The sequence below is a fragment of the Physella acuta genome, unplaced genomic scaffold, assembly GCF_028476545.2.
Source record: "Physella acuta isolate Inbredline_101_S28 unplaced genomic scaffold, ASM2847654v3 ptg001730l, whole genome shotgun sequence".
Taxonomy (NCBI): Eukaryota; Metazoa; Mollusca; class Gastropoda; family Physidae; genus Physella; species Physella acuta.
The window spans coordinates 6,284-30,528 of NW_026733242.1; the positions used below are offsets into that span (position 1 = coordinate 6,284).

Here is a 24,245-nt window from a genome sequence, read left to right on the forward strand (position 1 = left end):
TTACATAAGTAAAACAAAGGTAATTCCATACATGATAACAGTTTATTGTTTCACAATTATAAAAATATCAACATACAACATTTATTCTCAAATGTACATGACCATAATAGTTGACAACTCTGATTCAACCAGCTTTTTTTTTAGCTAATTACTTCCCTTGGACCATATCTTTAATGAACACACTGAGGTAACCAATAGCCAACAGATATTATTTGTAGATAATTTTTCTGACTTCCTGATGTTAAGCCATTACGATGTTCCACTACAAATTATCTGCCTGTAATCCACTTTAAGTATTTTGCGGCTCCTTAAAATCAATCTGCCATGATAGTCCTTGTGGCTCTTCCCAGGAATCTGCCCCTTAATCCATCATAGATGTTTCCTTCTGTATCTGTTCATAGCATGCCTGCATCAAAAACTTGAAATGCGGCTGCTTGGTCAGACTGGACAGTTCCTTGGCTGACATCAGGACTTTCAGCTCTGGGAGAAGTTGCTCCAACTCATCTACAGGGGGGAAAACATTCATTGCATTTTAGACGTGACAAATAGGCTTTATGGGCTTTGGGTTTTTTTTTTCATTTTAAATAATCCCATTCAAGTATTCTTTAAAATATCAAGAAATAGCTAAAAACTGTCAAAAACTGTCAAAAAGAATGTATTGACACAAGGCCTTCTCCAGAAGAGTCTACATGTAGCTAATAATGTAATATCAGGCAGTGGAAATAAACATCAGTTTGAATGCAACACAAAGACATCATACATTACCATTCATACAAACCACAACAGAAAACACACACATAGATGCATATCAACCATATGAAGCAAAACACAAAACACATCCTACATACCATCGATATGAACCATAACACATACATAAATTTATAATACCATCAATATGAACCGCAACACCAAACACATCCTACCTACCATCAATATGAACCACAACACATGCATACCATATATATGAACCACAGCAGAACACCAAACACATAAATACCAACCATATGAACCACAACACAAAACACATCCTACATAGGCCTACCAACCTAATGAACCACAACACAAAACACATAGGCCTACCAACCATATGAACCAAAACACATCCTACATAGGCCTACCAACCTAATGAACCAAAACACATCCTACATAGGCCTACCAACCATATGAATCAAAACACATCCTACATAGGCCTACCAACCATATGAACCAAAACACATCCTACATAGGCCTACCAACCATATGAACCAAAGCACATCCTACATAGGCCTACCAACCATATGAACCAAAAAACAAAACATATCCTACATAGGCCTACCAACCATATAAACCACAACACAAAACACATCCTACATAGGCCTACAACCCATATGAACCAAAACACATCCTACATAGGCCTACAACCCATATGAACCAAAACACATCCTACATAGGCCTACCAACCATATGAACCAAAGCACATCCTACATAGGCCTACCAACCATATGAACCAAAAAACAAAACATATCCTACATAGGCCTACCAACCATATAAACCACAACACAAAACACATCCTACATAGGCCTACAACCCATATGAACCAAAACACATCCTACATAGGCCTACAACCCATATGAACCAAAACACATCCTACATAGGCCTACAACCCATATGAACCAAAACACCAAACACAATCTACATACCATCCATATGAACCAGATCCACTGTTTTGAAGAAAATTTTATCTTTAACTGAGTCTAAGGGGTCTGTCTCCTCCTTTGTTCTTTCACTCCAGCTTTTTAAAATTCAAACAAAAAACATCAAGTATTTTAATATTTTAAATAAGAAAATTATTTTAAATTATTTTAAAACTACTGCATAATGTATCTGCATTTGGTTCAAACAACAGAATAAAAATTTAAAAAACTTACTCATCCATTAGAATAGCCCTACACCAAATGTGAAGCCTCAGTGCTTCATAATCGTGTTCACCTTCCTAAAAAATATTTAAATTTAAATAGGGCAGCCGTTTTTTTCAATTGACCTACACACTAAAATTTTAATTTTAGGCCCCCTTCACACCTACTTAAAATACTGACACAACATACACAAAATTTGAGTTTTAAAATGTCTAGCAGAAAATGCTGCATCATACAAAGTTTTTTTAAAGTCTGTATTATGTTTGGGTCTGCGTTAGTGTGAACGTCAGGGTTAGGATTAGGGTAGCATTGCAAATAAAGGGCATCACATGCATCCTGCCATTGATTCAGCTGGCAACCCAGTTTATTTTAAAATTCAAGGCGTGGCTTTCAAAAAATATTACAAAAAATAATTATTAAAAAAAACAGGGCTGATTGTTGGTTTACCTTATCAATGTGATGCAACAGGTCTAAAGCTTTCTTCACATCCCCTTCATTGGCTGACTGGTTGTGTTCACTGATATACAGCTGCAATGATTCATTAGAAGACAAGACTGTTTACATTCAATTTCAGATGAAATTGTTTTTTAAAATATAATAAATTCTTTATAACTCTAATGTTTGCGTCACATCACGCTCATTGGCTGACTTGTTTAAATTAAAATATTATAAATAAAATACAAGTGAAGTTTGTTTCACATCTCCCTTATACAGCTTCAAAGATTCAGCAGAGACAAAACAATACACACTATTTACTTTCACATACTTATTTTTAAAAATGCCATCACGTAAATATATATTTTAACTCGGAAGTTTGTCAATCAGCAAATAGAAAAAAAATATGGTCTTTAAATAATTAACTCTGCAACCATAGGCTAAAATAGGTCCCATGATTTAATGTTACAGTTTTACAGTCAACAGATGATTATTTTTAACTTAATAATAAAAAATTTAGATTGTTAAAAAATCAAAAAGTCAAAATGTTGTATAGATTAGGTATGTATAAAATAATTTTACAATTGTACCTCAATAAGTTCAACTGGTGTTAAAACACGCATGTTGTTAGGATCCATCCCTACATTCTGAAAATAGAAAAAAAAAACGATTTCATTGTTGAATGTATTGATAATACATTAGTAAAGAAATACAAATTATAAAAACAAAAAGGAGGCTGGAATCTACGGTCTATATGGCAAATAGCATGTTTAAACTTGATACTTAACTGGGAACAAAAAAAGAAGGAAATATAAATATTTCAAATACATAATTGAAAGTAACCTAACACTGTGTTTACACTTCAGATTTATATACTATAAGTAAAGTTCCCTTTCAAATTTGACAGTCTATGAGGCAAGTGAAGTAGAGTTCACTTGTTTCTGTGACCTTGGCATATGAAGGGATAGTGTGGTCAGCAATATGCCCAGCCGCCTTTACTTACCCTAACGAGAGTTAGGTACCCATCTGAGCTGGGTGGACTCAGGGACAGTTTACCGAACGTATATACATGTCTAGAAAAAAACTTGCTGCAAGTAAGTATACTTGTTCCATGGGAAAAACGTTTTTATATAACAATTAGTTAAGTTTTTTCTAGACGTGTATAGTATACATGTCGCAAGTGTTTTTTGAATTTAAAATGGGAAAGCACTTTTATACAGAAAGAAATGAAAAAGATTAGCAGGGGGAAAAGCACTTTTATAGAGAAAGAAATGAAAAAGATGAGCAGTATCTTCTACCTGAACTGTTTCTACTGGCAGTACTTCCTGGTGTAGGATCAGATTTAGTTCTTCATTGATCACTAGACAAAAAAGGTAAACAAAAAACAAATGTTTTCTACCTGAATTGTTTCTACTGGCAGTACTTCCTGGTGTAGGATCAAATCTAGTTCTTCATTGATCACTAGACAAAAAAGGTAAACAAAAAACAAATGTTGGGAAAATGGCAGATCATTGCTTTTTTAATAATAACAATATAGTCTGTATTATATCTAAAATCCCATTTTAACAAAAACCAAGAGGAGTTGACAATCAGGATTGTTAATTTACTTAACAAAATTACTTCCCCATTGACAGCAATTGTTAACTTACTCTCTATACGATCCTGTATATCATCTTCCTCCTCATCTGCTGCAAGAGCCGCAAGCTTGCTTAAACTTAGCAATGTCTGCTTACAAAACAATTCATTAAAACACTGCAACTTTTTAACAATTTCTAAGTCAAATGTAATATCTTACATAAAGAGCTAGTAACTAATTAAAAAAATACTATGTAACATTACTTAACTGAGTTACACAATACATTTATTTGAGTTAAAAAACTTTAAGGGTAAACAAAAAATTTTTTTTAATAATCTACTTTTATTTAAAAGTGTTTACTTTACCTTTTTCTTGGCCAGGAAATTTGTTTCCATTCTGGCCAAATCTGCCAGTGTGTCATGAGCCTGGAAATGTTAAGAAATCTTATATTACTTGAATATTGGTTTGTTGACATTTGAAACATTTGTGAGACCATTCTACAACCTGGGCTCACCTTCGATAAGACCTTATAACAATCTGGTTTATCTACACTATACAGATGAAATGGATTGTGTTTATCTGTGGGTGGCGGGATTTTTTATGGAACCTTTGCATACAGTAGAAGACTACACTTGAGCAGCAATGTTTAATTTTTTTTTAAGGTTTTTACTTTTTTACATAAATCAATTTTGAAAACTCAATATTTTCCTTTAAAATAAGTGTTCATTTTGCAACTTAACATCTTAAATAACAAAATCAACCGAAATTTATTATCCTTCACAGATATAATTTTATCTGAAAATATTGTACAAATTACTTTCCTTTAGGTGGTAGGCTATATGATTTACAAAAATTTAAATTATATTAGGAAAAATTCAAATTTGTGTTCGTGCTTACTATTGAAATTGTGGTAAGGGTTAGGGTTTATGTTTATGTCTGTTTGTGTTGATGTTTGTGTTTATGTGGTTGTTTTTTATTTGGGCACAGAACTTTAAGGGAGAGGAGAGGGTTTATGTTTGTGGTTGAGATGGAGGTTGTGGTGAGGGTTGAGTTATATTTATATTTATGTGTGTGGTTGGTTGTAGTTGAGTTTGGTTTAGGGTTATATTTTTTTTTTCAGACTTCTATATTGGTATACAGACATTTAATTGGAATTTTTTTTTTAATTTAAATTCTTTTTTAAAGCAAGGAAATTTCCTCCATCTGAGGCAAATAAAAAAAAACTTACAGCAAGGAAATTTCCTCCATCTGAGGCAAATAAAAAACACAGCGAGGAAATTTCCTCTATCTGAGGCAAATAAAAAACTTACAGCAAGGAAATTTCCTCGATTGATCTCATGCAACCAGCTGAGATACTTGACATTGCTGGAGTCTAAAAATTTACTCAGTTCATCCCCCTGTGAGACAGGCTGTGACAAAAGGTGACCTCTTTTTCCTAGGGAAATTTGGTTTATAACAATCAAACTATACAAGTAGGCCTACAGTCTATTTTATAAATCAAAAATGATTTTTCTTTTATAAAAGCTTAAATTTGTGTGTTAGTTTGAAATTATTTCAACTAACCAACAAAACTAAAAAGGAGATGATTCTGCAACCTGAGCTTTAACTATTTGGTTTATGTAGAGCTACAGTAGGTATGAGAGAACAAAAAAATATAAACTTATGCACAGAAGAATGACTTACCTTCTTTCATGTACCAGTTGAATGAAAATTGAGCAAACCCCTGAAAAAATGATTTAAATTGATTTATAATTAAAGAAAACAAAATGGTAGATAATAATTACTACTTTTTAAGAAATTTAAGTTGTACTGAATTATTTGTAAACTCCAAGAATAGTCTAAAGTAGTGAAAAAACTGTCAACAGTTTTGTTTGGTAGAATTGAGAAATGCTTGGTCTTTAACTGTTTAATATGTAGGAAGGGTTGTCCATAAATGACGCCACATTCCTCAGAGGGAGAAGAGGGGTTCGGAAATTATGTGATGAATGAAGGAAAAGTGGAATGGGCAGAAGTGTGATAACACACTTTTGCGGTTAAAGAAATCATCAAAAAGTGTGATCTTATTTATGGATGGGCACCAAATGCTAAGAGGCTTTTATTGTTACCTTGTCAGCAAACTGAGACCGGTATTTATGTATCCTCTCCTGGTTGTCAGTGACGTCACATATCCTCATCAGCATCTCAAAGTCCTCGTACTTCTCCCCCAGGGATGCTGCTCTGTCGTACTGCTTGTGGTTCACTGTTTGAATACAAAAAGGTTAAGCTTGATGAGATCTGGTCAGTCATTCCAGGGTTATAATAATATTATTAGCTTATTAAATAAGCTGACATAAATAAATGGTTAGAAAGGCACAAATATGTGACCTCAATGAATGTGTCGATTTCAAAATGGAAGTTACTGGTATGAAAAAAATAAAGCTGGCTATTTCAACAATAAGTATTTTTTTTTACTGTATAAACGTGAATTAGTTTAACAGACATAAAATGTATAAAAATATATTAAAATAATTTTAAAATTAAAATAATAATTCATTAAAATGTATTTAGTGAATGGATACACACTTTATGTATATATAAAGAATTAAAATAATGTATAACTAAGTTTAACATCCCTACTTTGCGGGAATTCACTTATCACTAGTAGACCTGGAACAGAAATTGTTGTGATAAATGAGGAAAAACTAAACAAGATGCAAAAAAAAATGTGTCGCTTACACAGTGGTAGAATCAGCTTGTGTCTTTCTTTCTCAAACTCCCTTTCCAGCTTCATGTAGTCCTCCTGCCTGTTCTCATCTAACAGCAGAGACTTCAGCTGGCTCGAGTACCCGTCCATGATGAAGTCCGCCAGGCTCACAATGTTGTCAAACAAGGAACCCTGCACGTCGACCTCACGAGTCACAGAGATGGCTTTGTCTAGCGTCAGCCCAATCTGAGAGAGATTTAGTTTCACAATTGTGAGACAAGTAAAAAAAACATTTAAGAAAAAACACAGGACCTCACAAGTCACAGAGATGGCTTTGTCTAGCGTCAGCCCAATCTGAGAGAGATTTAGTTTCGCAATTGTGTGAGACAAAAAAAAAATCTATGAAACAACGCAGGACCTCACAAGTCACAAAGAAAGCTTTGTCTAGGGTCACCCCAATCTAAGAGAGATTCAGTAGCACAATTGTGTGAGACAATTAAAAAAACATTTAAGAAAAAACGCAGGACCTCACAAGTCTAAGAGATGGCTTTGTCTAGGGTCAGCCCAAATCTGAGAGAGATTTAGTTTCGCAATTGTGAGACAAAAAGATATTGTTTTCTTCTTCTTCGTTCTTAATTTTTAGTGTTAGAAGGGATCCACCTCCAGCACAATTAAGGCTAGGTGTCAACTGGTTATGCTCCATTGAGGTCATTGACTCCGCTTTCAGCCTGCTTTTCTTTTTGGATTTGCTTCCATAGCCTTTGTCCAACCAAGAACAAACTACAAGGCAGCAGTTGTTTGATTTTGGAGTTGTCTCTCCTAGAAGAGTGACTGCCCCCAGCTAACGAGCCTAATCTGCCCGAGTGTTCGAACTCGAGACTTTTCGGTTTAGCAACCTTGAGCTTTTCAGACTCGACCACGCCGACCCCCTCAAAATATTCTTTTAAAAACTTCAAGAAATTAAAAAGTAATGGTATTGAATAAAAAGCTCTTCACCAAAATCAACCCAAAAAAATTTTAATTTTAAATTAAAGTCCACATTTTTTTAACTTTTTGAAAAAACTGCTGTTTGCTGTAATTTTTTCCACAAAACTCTGGAGGCTACAAAATGGATATTATTTTAATTGCCTATGTTAACAAAATGTTCTGAAGAAATATACCTTCCTTTTTACAAGTGTATTTAAGTTTTATTTACAACTGTAGAGTTTAGCAGCTGGCTAGACTAGCATCAATCTGACATTTTTTTGTTATAAATAATTGAAGTATTGTTGGACAGTTGTATTGACAAACAAATTGTTTAAATTTTAATTGTTTGTAAAAATTATAGAGTAGATTACTAGATTATTTTAAATAATTTTTAACATTAATGTCGGAGATAATCTAAAATGTGTGGAGAATGAAAGCAAATTTTCTAGTACCTGGTCTGTCATTATTTTCCTCATAATGCTGGTTGCTGTCCAAGGAATGTACTCTGGTATCTCTTCATTGTCAACAGAGTAGTACTCCTCATTCTGTTGTCTATACTTAAGGGCATTGTGCAGCATACCCTGAAAGGTGTGAGCATGGGATCTATTAGATTTAAATGTTTCAAAGTAGGCATATACAGCTCAGTATTTGTTCATGAATTTTAGTTTGGCTTTTTTTTTACAAGCAACAAACTACTTAAAAACACAAATCACCTAAGACACAAAACAAAAACATAAAAATGTAAATAACAAGATAAGGTACTTTAAAACAAATTTAAAAGCAGACTTCAGGCATGAAGAAACAAACATTAAAAAACAAAAACCATGATATATGAAACAATACAAGAAGTTTAAAGAACTAAAATATACTATTGGCTATAGGCTTAAAGAAAATACATAAAAAATATAAATCATATGATACATGAAACAAAACAAGAAGTTTAAAGACCTGGAAAATACTGTTGACGGCTGACACCAAGTTAACGATGTTACGACTGCTCTGATCAGATGACAGAGTCTCTTTTTCATACATGACCAGCAGCTGCAGGATCTCATGGATGTTGGACACCTGCAGGGGAGAGAACAGTTAACTCAATTCTTTGAGGAGTCTAGCCAATAGTGGCAAAACAAAAGTACTACATTTTTGGACACTGTCCGTACTGTTGAAATAATTTTTTTTTTGTTTTAAAAAATCAAATACTGATTTTAAACTTAACTCTAACCATAGCACTGACTCTAACCCTAACTCTAAACCCTCCCACTAACCATAACTGTAATTAATATTTGATTTTTTTAAACATAAAAAATAATTTTGCCAGTACCGACAATAGTAAAAAGTATAATTTCAGTAATTCCGTTTGCCACTACCAGCTAATCCCAAATCTCACATTTTTGTTAAGCAGTAATTTGATTTGTTATTTTAAAAATAATTTTACATTTTTAAAATGACTACAAACAACTCTTGAGAAAGTAAGATTGCTAAATACAAAATTTGAACAAAATGCCATACACAATCATTATTGTACTTTTATTCTAAATTAATTATTTTAAATCATATGTTATCCACACCCATTTTTGTACTTTTATAAAAAAATTTCTTAGTTCAAATTATATGTTATCTACAAATATTTTCATAATTTTATTCAAAGTTTCTTTTTTTGGATTGCTAAATATAAGGTCTACTATACTACTGTATTTTTGTTGTACAATTATTTGTACTACGAGATAAAAAAAAACTATGGCAAGAGATTGTCACTTACCTCCCTGTAAAACATGTCCTGTGCTGTTAGGGTTGGAGGTATGGCCACACGTCTTTGCTTCAACACTTTGCTTATACAGTGGTCAACTATTTTGTGGTGGCTGGAAAAGCGTAACCAGTTTAGTTTTATAATCTCAAGACACAAACATAAAAAAAAAAATATTTTGTTATTAACGAATTACAAGACATGAATTTTGGCTAAACAATAGACAAGACCTGCATATTATTTCAATTATTTCTAAGATTAGATCACAAAGACCTCAGTCACACCTGATTATTAAATCAAATGATGCATATCAAAGATGACACCTGTAAACAGTAATTCATTTCTAAGAACACCTGACTAATTATTATGTTGTATGCTCTAGTTGGTCTTGAGTTCGAATCCAGGATTTAAGCCAGTAAACGTCTGTGAGTCCACCCAGCTCTGATGGGTAACTAACTAACGTTAAGGCAAACAAAGGTGGCTGGGCATAGTGCTGTAAACACAATCCCTTCATATGCCGAAGTCTCTAAAGCAGATGAACTCTACTTTACCTTCTCCATGTGTCTTGGCACAAATGGAAAAAGATGATGCTCTAGTTGATTCCGTTTGATTTTTTTTGATACTTAAGGAGTTGTATGACAACTGAAAATGGAACCTTAAAAAAAGCACTACAAAAAAAAACTGTTAATACATACTCAGCGTGTAGCTCTCTCAGGGCCATGGCAGCTTCAAGCTTCTCCACATGTTCACAGAGCAGCCTGCGAGTTGGCATCAGGGAGCCACGGACACCAACAACACTCAGCTGTGGGATAATTAGGATATGATATAATGTACACCAACAACACTCAGCTGTGGGATAATTAGGATATGATATAATGTACACCAACAACACTCAGCTGTGGGATAATTAGGATATGGTATGACATACACACACAACACTCAGCTGTGGGATAACTAGGATATGGTATGACATACACACACAACACTCAGCTGTGGGATAACTAGGATATGATATGACATACACACACAACATTTAGCTGTGGGATAAATAGGATATGATATATTGTACACCAACAACACTCAGCTGTGGGATGATTAGGATAATGGTATGACATACACTCACAACACTCCGGTGAAGGATAATTAGGATAATGGTATGATGTACACCCACAAATACTCAGCTTAGGGATAATTAGGATAATGGTATGACGGACACCCATAACACTCAGTTGTGGGATTAATAGGATAATTAATATGACAGAGACCAAAAAAACTCAGCAGTGGGATAAACAGGATAATAGCATGCTCACTAGTTTCAAATATACACATTGAGCTTTTACCCAGTGTTACACTTAACTAGGTTTTTGTTTTTAAATTTTAATTAACGAGCTGTGAAGAGAATACATACTTGCTCCCAGATGCCGTAGTTTTTCAAAAAGTTAACAAACAAATCATGTGCCTTTTGTTTATCTTTGAGCTGCTGTATGATGATGACTGATGCTGTGCTGCTGGTAGAGTCTAAGATTTATAGAAACAGATATTAACACAAATGTTTTGTCTATAGCTACTTCATAATGGGAACAGAAATAGACAAAATGGTAGATTTATACAGCAACGGAATTATGGGAAGAGAAACAGACAATAAGAATTTAGCAATAATGGGAATTTAAAATGGGAACAGCTGCCCTTTTTATTAACATAAACATTTATCAGACCAGAAATATTTATTATGTCAATTTCTTTACCTTAACATAAGCGTATAGATTAAATTTTTGTGAACATGGATACAGTCACCAAATAAAAGATACTAAACTTGTATAATGGATAATAAATAAAAATTCCTATATTAAAACTGAGCAAGGCATTATTGTGTAGCAACCAGATGAGTAGCTATGACACACAATTCATACATTCTCCAGCCGTTAATTATATTTGGGTGAGTACCTTGTTTGTCTGATTCCGCCCAGCGTGGGTCAGCATTAGGGTAATCATCTGTCAGATCCTTGCTGACCCCAGACACGACGTTGTCCAGCTCCGCCCACTTGACACTCGGATCTAGACGAGCAGGGTGGAGAATCTCATCCACTATGCTCTGTACCTTGTCCTGCAACAAAGAAATGTTCCAAAGCAACTATTAGGTTTAAGTAAACTACTGTATTTTTTTATGTATAAAATAACTAAGCAGCACAGAAATGTTCAAGAACATTCTAATTGTACAATTTAATTTAAATACAATATTTCTTCGCATGTAACATGACAGAGCATTTACGGCGACCCCGTACTTTTCCAGTTAAAATTTAGAGTTTGGGGTATATTTGCCCTGTAAGACAACACCTGGCCTATTAGATGACCCTTCCCACACCCGACTTATTAGAATATTTTCTTTTTGGGGTTGAAACATCATCACAAATTTTACCATATATAAAATACAGTACTTTTTTTTAAACCATGGTACTATTATGAGCAGTAACATTCCCTCTAAGGAAAAAACAATTTCTGCGCAAAATATATTTTGTGTGCAGTGTTCCAAATGACCATACAGCAGTTAAAAAAATACAGAGTAATAGTGTGATCACACAGTTTTATAGGGAACATTTGCAGGGCAATACAGCATCATGAGCTTTTTCCACCTTTACCATTATTTGTTAGAATTAAGGTATAGCAACTCAGCCATTTCAATACACCCTCCAGGGGATAACCAAAGTCCTAATATAAATAGTAATCAAACTGTTAGTGTTAGTCCCCTGTTTTACTACTGTTTGCATAAACCTCACTGCAGCTAACATCTTTACTTATGTATTAATTCTCAAGAATTAATGAATTCAATAACAGATTCACAGAACAAAAGAATGAAAAGTTTTTAATTTAATAACTGACTTAAAGTACTTAAGGTGATAGAGTACCAATTATAAACTAAGTAGTCTACAATCAAAGTGGTGATACATCTACAAAAAAAGCCTAAAGCCTTTACAGAACTATATATAGTGAATCTACTACACCAAAGGGCTATTAGTAGACAGGGATCAATTTATTTAAGGTATCTGTATAGAGGGTTATACAACCAAAGTATCATTACAATGTTTTATTTCTGAGGTTCAAACATAGGGATAAATAACTTAACCAGCACTGTCCCATACTTTATTCTTGGTGGTCTATAAACACACTAAATGCATGTAATATTACGATATCCAACTAAGAAAAATATACGTTTATTTAAACTAGTTATTATCCAAAGGAGAAAAATATTTGTTTATCTTTAGACTAGTTTATATCCAAAGGAGAAAAATATTTGTTTATCTTTAAACTAGTTTATATCCCAACTAATAAAAAAATATTTCTTAATTTTAACTTGTTTAACAATGTGTTCCAATGAGACCAGGTCTATTTATCTATTTACACTATCTTGACTGGATGAGACTAAAAAAGCTATTTGTATTCCAATTATAGTAACAACAAATATAAGTCTACAAAAACAATAAAAATCTAAATAAACAATTTTTCTGCTAATAGGACAGTTATACTCACAAAATCTTTGCTGGATACTCACACTATCTTTGCTGAATGAGGTTACAAAAGCACCTTTAAGCTTAGTTGTGTTATATAACAACAAATTAAAATCTAAGTAAACAATTTTTCTGCCAATAGGGCAGTTATACTCACTCGATCCTCACTGATTGAGGCTATAAAAGCACCTTTCAGCTTAGTCTTGTTGTCACTGCTCTCCAACATCTCACTAAATTTCCCAGCATTTGACACCATACAAGTCTGTTATAAAACAATTTGACACTTCTGTTATAAAACATACAATTTGACACATATAAGTATGTTATAAATAAAACAATTTGACACCATACAAGTCTGCTATAAAACAATTTGACACGATACAAGTATATTATAAAACAAACAATTTGACACCATACAAGTCTGTTAGAATTAACAATTTTTTACTTCATTATTAATTCTGAATTTGACAAATTTTGTTAAATACAATCATTTGCTGGTATAGTTAGTCACCACATATGTAACTGTATATTTGGAATTGAGATAAGGTGAAAGATTGTCAGGTATACCATGTCTACAAATAAAAGATATATCTGACTAGCACTAAAAAACAATTTTTGTGTTTTCAAATCGTTAAAATTTTATTATTATTATTTTCAAGCAATCATCATCTTTTCCCATTTGTGCCCAAGACACATTGGCAAATGAAGTAGAGTGCATCTGTCTCAATGACCTCGGCAGTGTGGTCAGCACTATGATCAGCCGCCTTGGTTTACTATACATAAGTCAGGTACCCATTAAATCTGGGTGGACTCAGGGATATCCTACAAACTCAAGCCTAGTATCCAAACTTCAGACTTTCAGGTTAGAATTCATAAATTTTCAAGCATTTGTAAACTTATTTATATTTACACTAAGCCAACTTGTTTGAACTATTAAACATGTCATTTGCATCAATGTAGTCAGATGAAACTGCAGTAAATAAGCTAACAGGGAAAAGGATAAAGGAAAGACTTTGGAAATATGGAGATGCTAGCCAAGAAAAAAATGGCAAGAAGCTGAGTCTTGGGGAACCACCAAGAAAGTTGTTGCCAAAGACAGGCAGAAATGAAAACAGCTTTAACAAGATGGCCCATTTTGTCATGTTGCGCTGACAGGAATGGATGATGATGACATTGAAGCAAAGATGTTTTTAAAAGGGTAAACTGAAGACTATCCTTGCAATTACAAAATTTAAAAAAAAAATATACCACTTAAAATTTATTCTCTTGCAGATAAAAAAAAAAAAATGTGTAACTTACCATATCAGTCCTAGAGGTGCTTTGATTGTTTGACTCATCTAACACACTAAAGAAATGGAGAAAAAAAAAACTGTCAAGCTTCAAATTGATTTAAATATTTCACAAAACAATTTTAAAAATTATACAAATCTTTTACAAAAAATTTTGATTGGAAATTAACTTTAAAAAGTAATCCATAACTAATTACATTTAATCAGGATTTTGTTATAAAGATACTACAAATGTCACTCATACTAAAACATGGTTTTAACTGTTAAGCAAAAGCTTTTTTAAAGTACCTTACACAAAACAGACAAAACAAAAATCAGCTGAAAAGAAAAATTTCATATTTTTTAAATTAATACAGATATTTTTACACTGAGACATTATTACACCTCACCTTAACTCAGACTTTTGTGGAGAGATGCTAAAAATGCCATGCGCGTTTGAAAAGAAAACCCCTACCCCACCATAGCTACCTGTGGAGACAATACAGAGAAGATTAGGGCGCCGTGACGTAATATAAAAAATACACAGATGTTAAATGTAACCATAAAACGAAAATTAAAAAAAAAAAGAATTACGTTAATTGTTTAAAATAAATGTGTTCTGGCATTCATACTTGTAAAAAATTGATACAGAAAGAAAATAATACAACAAGCCAATTCTTCCAAAACTTACCCTAACCCTATCCTTCGTAAACTTACCTTAACCATATTCTCCCTAAACTTACCCTAACCCTATTCTCCCTAAACTTACCCTAACCATATTTTCCCTAAACTTACCCTTACCCTATTCTCCCTAAACTTACCCTAACTCTATTCTTCATAAACTTACCAGCTCCTAACAACATATCTCCTGTGGTTTTTAAATCCATCTTGTCTAAAATATAGTTATCTGAAACAAAACAAAAATAAATATTTGACAATACAACCATACTTTTACTAAGCACTCTGAAATGAAAAGAGTATAGAGACAAAAAAAGAAAACCTTGGCGCGTAATCTTTGATAAACATTAGACAAACAAAAAAGATGAATGCTTAGTAACAATTCATTCATAAATAATATAGTATGGAAGGGGGGGGGGGGGGTCATGGTCTAGTTGTAGGGCACAGGAGCAGGACATTACCCCCCCCCCTGTCTTACACCCCACGTCCTGTTTGGGATAGGGTTAGAAATAACCTAGTGTTAGGGTCAGGGTTAGATTTAGGTTAAGAGTTGGGGTTAAGATCAATGTTGGGTTAGGAATAGGTTTCTGGATGGGGTTTGGAAACCACAATACAAAACAACAGCTTATGTTACTAATAAGTATTCCTTGTTCTTCAGCCCCCCCTCTCCGTTAATGTGCTTTCATTACAATAGCCAAAGCTGCATGTAGTAGGCAGCGCAAAAAGAAACTAGACATAAATAATGGATAGGCCTATATAGCAGAGTTGAACCATGAAGTCCTGCTCAGGGGAAAATTTGAAGTAAAACCACTCAAATGAAATTTTTGTTAGTCGGAAAATGCAGAAATCATGGTAAAGATCTACATCTACTTCCAAAATGAAATACCAGATTTTTTAGCAAGCCCAAAAACTAGCAATTTTCCAGACTATATTTAAAACTGAAATTCACTTTACAAAATTCCAGACTGTTTTGAGTAAGAACCCTTGGTTAGAGTCAGGACTGGGGTTAGGTTTAGGGAGGGGATGCTATCAAAAACAACTCCTCTAACAGCACTATAGCAATCAGAGGAAACATCCTACATAGAAGAAGTCTGAGTGTACAAACCCTGGGTTAGAGTCAGGACTGGGGTTAGGTTTAGGGTAGTGATGCTATCAAAAATAACTCCTCTAACAGCACTATAGCAATCAGAGGAAACATCCTACACAGAAGAAGTCTGAGTACAAACCCTGGGTTAGAGTCAGGAGTGGGGTTAGGTTTAGGGTAGTGATGCTATCAAAAATAACTCCTCTAACAGCACTATAGCAATCAGAGGAAACATCCTACACAGAAGAAGTCTGAGTACAAACCCTGGGTTAGAGTCAGGAGTGGGGTTAGGTTTAGGGTAGTGATGCTATCAAAAATAACTCCTCTAACAGCACTATAGCAATCAGAGGAAACATCCTACATAGAAGAAGTCTGAGTGTACAAACCTTGCAGCATGAGGATTGAGTTTTTGTTGTAGATGAACACAGTGTTGCTCTTGTCTGAGGACAGGTAAATCAACTTGTATGAAGTGATCTGGTGCTCAGATGCTTCCTGGAGAGAAAAAAAACAAAATTTAGCACTGGTTACAAACACACAAAAAAAAATGTTAGAAATTACTCCATGATGAGCTAGTGTTAACTGAAATAACATTCTTTAGCTATGGGAGTAAAACCATTAAAATGTGAAATTTAATCTTACTGAGTAAGTGAGGTCATAGTTCAGCTTGATTAGATCGCTAACATTGGCAGGTTGAGAATCTTCATATGTTTCAAAATATGCTGAAATTAAAAATTCATCTTTTTACTGCTGTTTTTAAACAAAGAGTTTATTTCACAAAGTATAAGATAAGATCACACCTAAATTGTAGTGGACCAAATACCCAAAGCATAATGGACAAAACAATAAAGTATAGTGGACTAAACACTCACATGAATAGGGGACAAAACACCCAAAGCATAGTGGACAAAACAATCAAGTATAGTGGACTAAACAATCACATGAATAGGGGAAAAAACACCCAAAGCATAGTGGACAAAAGAAATCAAGTATAGTGGACATGAATATGGAACAAAACACACAAAGCATAATGGACAAAACATTTAATTAAAGCATAGTGGACAAAACAATTACCTTTAGTATAGTGGACAAAACATGAAGCTAAGTAGACAAAACACTTACCTAAAGCAAAGTGGACATTCAGTGAAATCTCCAGATTGACACCAGCACCAAACATGACAATACCTTCTCTGTATTTAAAATACACGGTCAATTTAAATTGAAGATTACCCACACAAAAAAACAATGAATAAGAAAGGTTTCAAAGAAATTCAGTATCTTGCTAGTTTTTGAAAACATGTTTTAATGAAGTAAGGCATTGTGCATTAAGTTACTTTTCACTAACTTTATGTTCAAACCAAATTAAAGAGCTAGCCCTGGCTTGTTTGAGCTTTGTGGGTCTATTTTTGCAATATCACTATGCTATGCTATACAGTACTGTAAGACATCACCAAATTGGAATGGAATCAAGTTATTTACTGAGGAGAAACAAATGATAATAAAACAAACCAAATTAGCCACACAAAAACTACAACAGACCAACCTTGTTAACTGTAAGTCAATCAACCATGTCTTCAGCTGAGGTAGTTGTATGGAGTCTTGGTCCTAAAAAAATATTTTTCTTTATCATAAAGCATATCAAAGAAGATTCATGAAAAATATTTTTCTTTGTCGTAAAGCATATCAAAGAATATTTGTGAAAAATATTTTTCTTTCTCATAAAGCATATCAGAAAAGACTCATGAAAAATATTTTGCTTTGCCATTCAGTATATCGGAGAAGACTCGTGTAAGATATTTTTCTTTGTCATAAAGAATATCAGAGAAGATTCTAGAAAAATGTTCTTTGTCACAAAGCAGGGAAGGCTGATGAAAAATATTTTTCTGTCATAAAGAATATTAGAGTAAGCAGAAAATATGATTTATTGTAGAACAAAATGTACTGAAAAGATGTGCTGTACTTGATGTTATACATACCCAGACTTTTCTAGCCAGTGCTTCCCGAAACATCCGCTCAGCATCAATTTGATAAAGGAGCTGTATACAGAGAAAAACAAATACTGGTTACTTAAAATAAATTAAAACAAGTAGTCTAAAATATACTTTCTTTTTCAAAAACCTCATAATACATGCTTGTAGTTTAGTATGGAAAAGTCAAGCTGCAATCTTATTTGAGCTAATTATCTATCACAGAATTTATTTTCTATTTAAACACATATCAATATATTTTAAGTTAAGTCAATTGATATCATTTATATTTGGATAGTATATATATCATAGCCTAGCGGTAGAGCGCTAAACTGATAACCCAAATGTCTTGAGGTTGAATCTAGATTCAGATTTCCATGAGTCCACCCAGCTCTGATGGGCACTCAACTCACATTATGAAAAGTAAAGGCAGCTGGGCACAGTGCTGACCATGCTATCCTTTTATATGCTGAGGTCACAGAAAAAGGTTAACTCTACTTTATCTGCCTCATAGACCATCAGGTTTGGAAAGAGCATTGTACTTATTAATAGCAAAGCAAAAGCTTGAAAAGAAATAATTAACTTACTTAAAGGATGCTATTTTATAAAGTTTGCTACAAAATGTTAATTGTTTCTTTAAAAAGATGGTAAAATTTTTAATAAAAAAACAACTCTCAATAACCATTGGATGAATGAATTACCTTCTCAGGGCCAATGCTGGGTACCTGCCACTTGCAGATGTTGTTACCAGAGAGGACATAGAATGAGCGCAGGTCCTCGCCTTCGTCGTCATCATCATTATCATATTCATTGACAGGTGCAGCGAGAATGGTCTGCAGTGGCTGGTGAGAGTTAAGGGCATGTTGTTAGACAAACTGTTGCACGGCATGGTAGAGCACACGACTTGACTTAGTCCTCTTTACTCCCTGTGGAGCATAGGGCCTCTGCTATAACCTCCTACCCACGGCTGTGAAGTTGGCAGTCTCCCGAGACATCCCTGTACTTAAAGAAGACTCCGACTCAAGGTCTGCCCTATCTTTTGCCTTCCCTGGTGGTTCCACTCAAGCCCCTGGCATGTCATATTTGTGTGTAGCATTTAGGCACTTTGTCATGCCACCACAACTTCAGAAAGTGTCTGAGACATTTGTCGATGAAGGTCTGTATCTTGTCCGTTCTGGTCTTGGAGACTCTCCATGTCTTTGTTCCATATTACAAAAAATGCCTTGATGATTTTAGAATCGTAATGTTTGTTGTAAGATATGGCAGAATTTTCCGTTCAGGCAACAGAACTTTGAAAGCATAGCGGGTTCTATTAATTCTAGCACAAATGTCCTCCTCTGCACTTCCTGATTGGTTGATCTTGCTGTCAGTGTAGACCAATTCCTCCACACCATTTAAATGTCTTCCTTCTATCTTTAGTTATCTTGGTTATTGTTGATTCTCATTACTTCCAGAGAGCATGACAGAGTTTGGAAACCAGAATAGAGTCCGAAGAAAGTTCCAATTCACCCTTCTCTGATGAGTACCTTCACTCATTTGAAATGGCAGCTTGGCTTAGAACTAACCACAATATCCTTTCATATAATCTAGTCACAACTCTAGTGAACTCAACTTTTACTACCCTACTGATGACCATAAGGTCAGAAAGGGTAGATGAACCAGCCACCAATTGCACATAAGGACACTGTTCATTGCACTGAACAAGTGAAAGTTGCTTGTTGCTGCCTCTAAGCTAAACATGTAGTATAAATTTGATTTTATAAAATATTTGGTTACGGCTGATTACCTACTAAAAGTATTCTTTAAAAATGTATATCCACCTAGGTAGCAAAATAAACCTTGACATCTTAACTTTTAGCACCAGGTGTGCTTAAAATTTTGTTTCTCTGATGAAAATTATGTTCTCTTCATGCAAAACTTATTATACAGGCTAAAGAAATAGAAAATGGTAGTTGCAGTCAAGTTGGCACAAACAGTAATTGAATAAAATGTGTAGTATTAGCATCCTCAAAAATTAATGAAATTTACTGGTATGGTGGATGCTTTGATCCATGGTCTTTGTCAGCACACAATAGTGTGGTTGAAGACTAGACAAAAAAAGCAAACAGTGACATAATTTTGGACAAGTCTTGTCTAAATGCCATGATTAACAGGCTAAAGATTGGAAAGACAAAGTTTCTACTCTTACCATTCCATTCGTCTGGATCTGTGAGGCCCCAAAGATAAAAGACGACATCCTCCGACTTATTCCGGAGAACAAACCTTGAGAAGCTTTCAGAGGCTTGCAATGTATAATGGCCTGCAAGACAAATCATAAAACTACATCGACTGGCATCGCACCTTTAAAAATATTAACTGTATATTGGTTGGTAAAACCATCATAGAACTACATTGCTTATAATAAGATAATATTAGTCCACTGCAAATTGGCCTGTAAAATGTAGCATTGAACAACATTATTTAGCATTAAGCCTTCTAATAATGTAATAAGCATCATCTGTATATTGGCCCATAAAACAAATCATAGAACTACATCTGGCATCAAGCCCTGAATAAGATATTAATTAACAAACATAAAATTTTAATGTACAAAGTGGCATGTAAAGCATTTACCTGGCCAGGTGATGGGACAAGCAGTAACAAAGAGCTGGTTGTAGTGGCCAAAAGGCATCCATGTGGCTAAAACATAAGACCATTTTGGATATGGTTAAAAATAAAATAAAATTGTTTCATTAATTAAAGAGGAAATTTTAGACTAATATTTAAAAAATATATTTTTCAATGCGATATATTTTTCTAAATAACACAGTCTAAGCTTTTTTCAAAAATCAAACCAACATTTCAGATGTAATACTACTTTTCTAAATAACACAGTCTAAGCTTTTTCAAAAATCAAACAAACATTTCAGATGTAATACTACATGAATTTTCTTCTATTTACATTGAGTGAATTATAATCATGAGTTTTAGCCAAACAAAATATTGCAGGTGATAAAGAGATAATTCTACCTGGAAGTTGATAACTTTGGCACATTCCTCTCCTCTCAGTTCTGCGCTAATTTCTGCAGTTGACGACTCGAATGCTATGTTTGGCCAGTACCTGACCACACCTTCAGGGGACACAGCCACGCAGGCAGCCGGCTGACTGTCATTGTCACTAGGTATCACACACACACGCTCGGCACTGTGTGCCAGGTCACTAGGTGGCAGTGTCAGTTCTTTACAATGAACATTCTGAAAAAAATCATTTGTGATGGTCAGGTGAAAGCCTAACAGAAAAATAAAAAATTCAATAATTTCCGTAATAAAACAATGCAAGAAAATTATAATTGTTATCAAAATGACAGATTCACATGGAAAAAGATTTTTTCAAATAATTGTGATTAAATGTAAATCTTTTAAAATAATAAATAACTGAGCATTTGTTAAGTAGAAAAAATATGGAATGTAACACCCTACCCTTGAGGCGCCAGTGGACTTGTACCTCCAGACAAACAATTTTCTGCCGCCTACAAGCCAAGCCCAACCTGACGGATCTATACAAGCAGTGATTTCTGTGGTGGTGCCTATAAACAAATAATTCAAACACGATACATTGTATAATAACAATACGTTGAAAAATATTTAAAGTATAACAGTAACATAAACAAATCAAAAATCATTCCTACTAATGTAACGATTAAAGATGAAAGTTAGATTACAGAACTCCAAAATGTTTAAAAAAGTAAAACCCAATCTGTTTTTGGCTATCAGAAATTCACAAAACTGATTCTGTTGAAAATAATACTTTAAAACATTATAAGTTCAAGACTAAGGTTAATTATTTGTTTAGGGTCAAAATTGATTTTATGTCATATTATTACTAATCATAGGATAGTTATGGACGGCATGACCTAGGGGTAGAGCACTAGACTGGTAAACCGAAAGTCTTGAGTTTGAATCTGGGTTTAAGCCAGTAAAATGTCCCTGAGTCTATCCAGCTCTGATGGGTACTAAACTCACATTAGGAAAAAGTAAATGCGGCTAGGCATAGTGCTGACCATACTATCGAGGTCATTGAATCAGATGAACTCTACTTCATCTGCTCCATGTGTCTTCAGCACGAATGGGAACAGATGATGGTGATATGACTGTTACCAGTACTATTTGTATAAATCCCATCTGTAAGTCATGGGACGGAGTGGTCTAGCGGTAGAGAGCTGGACTGCTAACCCGTAAGTCTCGAGTTTGAATCTGGGTTCAAGTCAGCAGACAGTCCCTGAGTCCACCCAACTCTGATGGGTGCCTAACTCATGTTAGGGAAAGTAAATGCAGAGGACACAGAAACAAGTGAACTCTACTTCAATTGCCCCATAGACTGTCAGGTTTGAAAAGGGAACTTTACTTTTACATCTGTAAGTTAAGTAGTGAAATGTCTTAATCAGCAAAAACAGGACTTACGGTCAGACAAAGTTAAGGCTTCTGTGATTAAAACAGGAAGAGCCGATCCAAATGCCTCAATCCTATGAAGCGGAGTTTCCTCCAATATTTGTGAGGCTTGAAAAGACTGACTTGATAGCACTGACTGGTTTCTGTAAATAAAAAAAAAAATAAAGGCTTGTTGAAGAATTATTATTATTTTTGGGTTTAAACACCTAGGTTTCTTAGAGAACTAGACTTTCAAAAGATCTAGTTGTAATCATATTGTAATGAATCTTTTTATTTTATTATAGGCATAGATAAATAAATTCCAATCCTATTGTAATGTCACCTTTTTTTAACATTACTAGTTTCAGCAGATTTTACATACCTAAAACGATAGATTACACTACATTGAACATACTACATTCTCCTACGGTTCTAGAGCTAGCGGCTAGACGTATATTGTATGAATCTATTGAGCGACAATTGACTATTATTTATTATATTCTTTTCTGTACTGTACAAAGAACTTGGATGATTTTAGATACCGAAGTCTGATAATAGACTTCCGTAAAATAGGTGTGTTGTGTTGTTAGTAGTATTGTAACCTCAACTAATTTTATGGTTAGAAATTAAGGTTAGGCGTATGGTAGGACTAGGGTTGGGGTTAGTGACAGGGTTAGCATTGACATTAGCCAGCACTGTGTGTATTTAGTTAACTACCAGTAACCTAACACCCCTTTTTTAAAGAAGATTCTATTATCGGACACTGGTATAAAAATTCTCCCAAGAACTTGTTTGGCAGGGATTTTTAACAATATTACAATGTTACATATAGTACAAAGTAATACAAAGCCATCCAAAAGAGCTATTAGGGCCTACTAGGCTAGGTCTAGACTGTTGTGTTTAGAATGTTCATACTAGCTATAGATCTAGATCTACTAACTAATGAAATAATAATTTATTTTAAAAGTCGGTAAAACTCCATTTTAGCGTATTTTATTCGTTGCGTCGTACTTACACATTGCCATGAAAATCTTAACTGACACACGAACATAGCACATTCAATATTCCAAATTTGGATTTTTCTCAAGTTTTGACTAAAGTGAATTATCAAATACTAAAACAAAAATTCATAAAGAAATAAGCCCAATGTTTTCCTAACAATAACATGTTTGTGTGTTTAGTAGTGTTTAGAGTTTAGGTTGTGTATACTTATAATAAAATGGCCGATGCTAGCCGGAATAAGATATGCATGCACAATGGAGAGAAACTACGACTTGCCATCGCTGTGATGTTTTCAATGGTACTGCGCATGCATGTGTTTACAACTGCAGAACCCTCACCAACCCTAATCCTATCCCTAACTAACCCTATCCCTCATTCTAGCCCTAACCCTAGCCATAGGTCACTGCGCATGCACACAGCTATCTTTTGCCGATTAAGTGGAGACAGGGAGAAAAATCTTCCGAGTAGTCACTTCGTAAATAAAATACGCTCAACTGGAGGTGAACGTGAAGCGGGGAATAAAATACGCTAAAATGGAGCTTTACCTAAAAGTCCAAGTCTAATACTTATCTTAACATCTAGAATCTAGATCTAGAATCTAGATTCTAATCTATAATTTAATAAGAATAACATCAGTCATCCTTCCTCATTTCCTGACAGTGACTGACTTACCTCAGATTTCGCCTTGGGGTAGTGTTAGAAAGTCTTGAATTTCGTGGTTGTGCAAAAGGTGAAGGCCTGTTGGAAAGGCTTGGTGTTCTTGGAGAGAACATCTTGTTGATTCATACAATAAACTACAAGCAAGATACAAACGAATACTTGGAAATGTCTGCTTAAAGTTAACCTAAGCTGAGGTTTAATTTTAATCTCGCCGCCACATTTGTTATGGTTAATCTAGTTAACAAGAGTAGGCCTACACAAACCTTTTTTTTTTTTACGGTATGCAACAAGACGAAATAATATGGATCAACTTTTGTATCTTATTTTAACAGTTTAATATTTGTAAAAAGACTATGGATTCCACAATACAATTTATTCGG

General features: G+C 34.2%; 1 protein-coding gene across 2 annotated transcripts; it reads right to left on the reverse strand.

Annotated features, from left to right (window-relative positions):
• Nucleotides 1-28: 28 nt before the first annotated feature.
• On the reverse strand, nucleotides 29-24,095 carry LOC131930177 (nuclear pore complex protein Nup133). Of its 2 annotated transcripts, none has more exons than XM_059286592.1 (34): nucleotides 23,878-24,095; nucleotides 22,237-22,367; nucleotides 21,256-21,362; nucleotides 20,806-21,030; nucleotides 20,410-20,475; nucleotides 19,985-20,095; nucleotides 18,498-18,638; nucleotides 17,806-17,865; nucleotides 17,373-17,434; nucleotides 16,952-17,019; nucleotides 16,472-16,551; nucleotides 16,219-16,324; nucleotides 14,918-14,977; nucleotides 14,481-14,559; nucleotides 14,102-14,147; nucleotides 12,960-13,064; nucleotides 11,244-11,403; nucleotides 10,708-10,817; nucleotides 9,995-10,101; nucleotides 9,315-9,414; nucleotides 8,504-8,623; nucleotides 8,008-8,136; nucleotides 6,622-6,835; nucleotides 6,012-6,145; nucleotides 5,590-5,629; nucleotides 5,217-5,341; nucleotides 4,272-4,331; nucleotides 3,980-4,055; nucleotides 3,730-3,791; nucleotides 2,921-2,977; nucleotides 2,343-2,423; nucleotides 1,908-1,972; nucleotides 1,680-1,765; nucleotides 29-504 (listed from the first exon to the last, which is right to left on the reverse strand). In XM_059286592.1, the coding sequence occupies exons 1-34, from the start codon at nucleotides 23,976-23,978 to the stop codon at nucleotides 362-364; spliced, it is 3,417 nt and encodes a 1,138-aa protein (XP_059142575.1). In that variant the 5' UTR covers nucleotides 23,979-24,095; the 3' UTR covers nucleotides 29-361. The 2 variants fall into 2 exon arrangements, with proteins under 2 accessions (XP_059142575.1, XP_059142574.1); XM_059286591.1 differs by having other exon boundaries at nucleotides 1,680-1,771.
• Nucleotides 24,096-24,245: the final 150 nt, after the last annotated feature.

What these genes read in the sequence shown, in the direction of transcription:
- LOC131930177 (XM_059286591.1), bottom strand. Translation starts at nt 23,978, where the DNA reads ATGTTCTCTCCAAGAACACCAAGCCTTTCCAACAGGCCTTCACCTTTT. An exon ending in AGGACATGTTTTACAGGGAG is followed by an intron (nt 8,624 to 9,314) that starts GTAAGTGACAAT and finishes TCTCCCCTGCAG; the next exon opens with GTGTCCAACATCCATGAGAT. An exon ending in TATACAGGATCGTATAGAGA is followed by an intron (nt 3,792 to 3,979) that starts GTAAGTTAACAA and finishes TTTTTTGTCTAG; the next exon opens with TGATCAATGAAGAACTAGAT.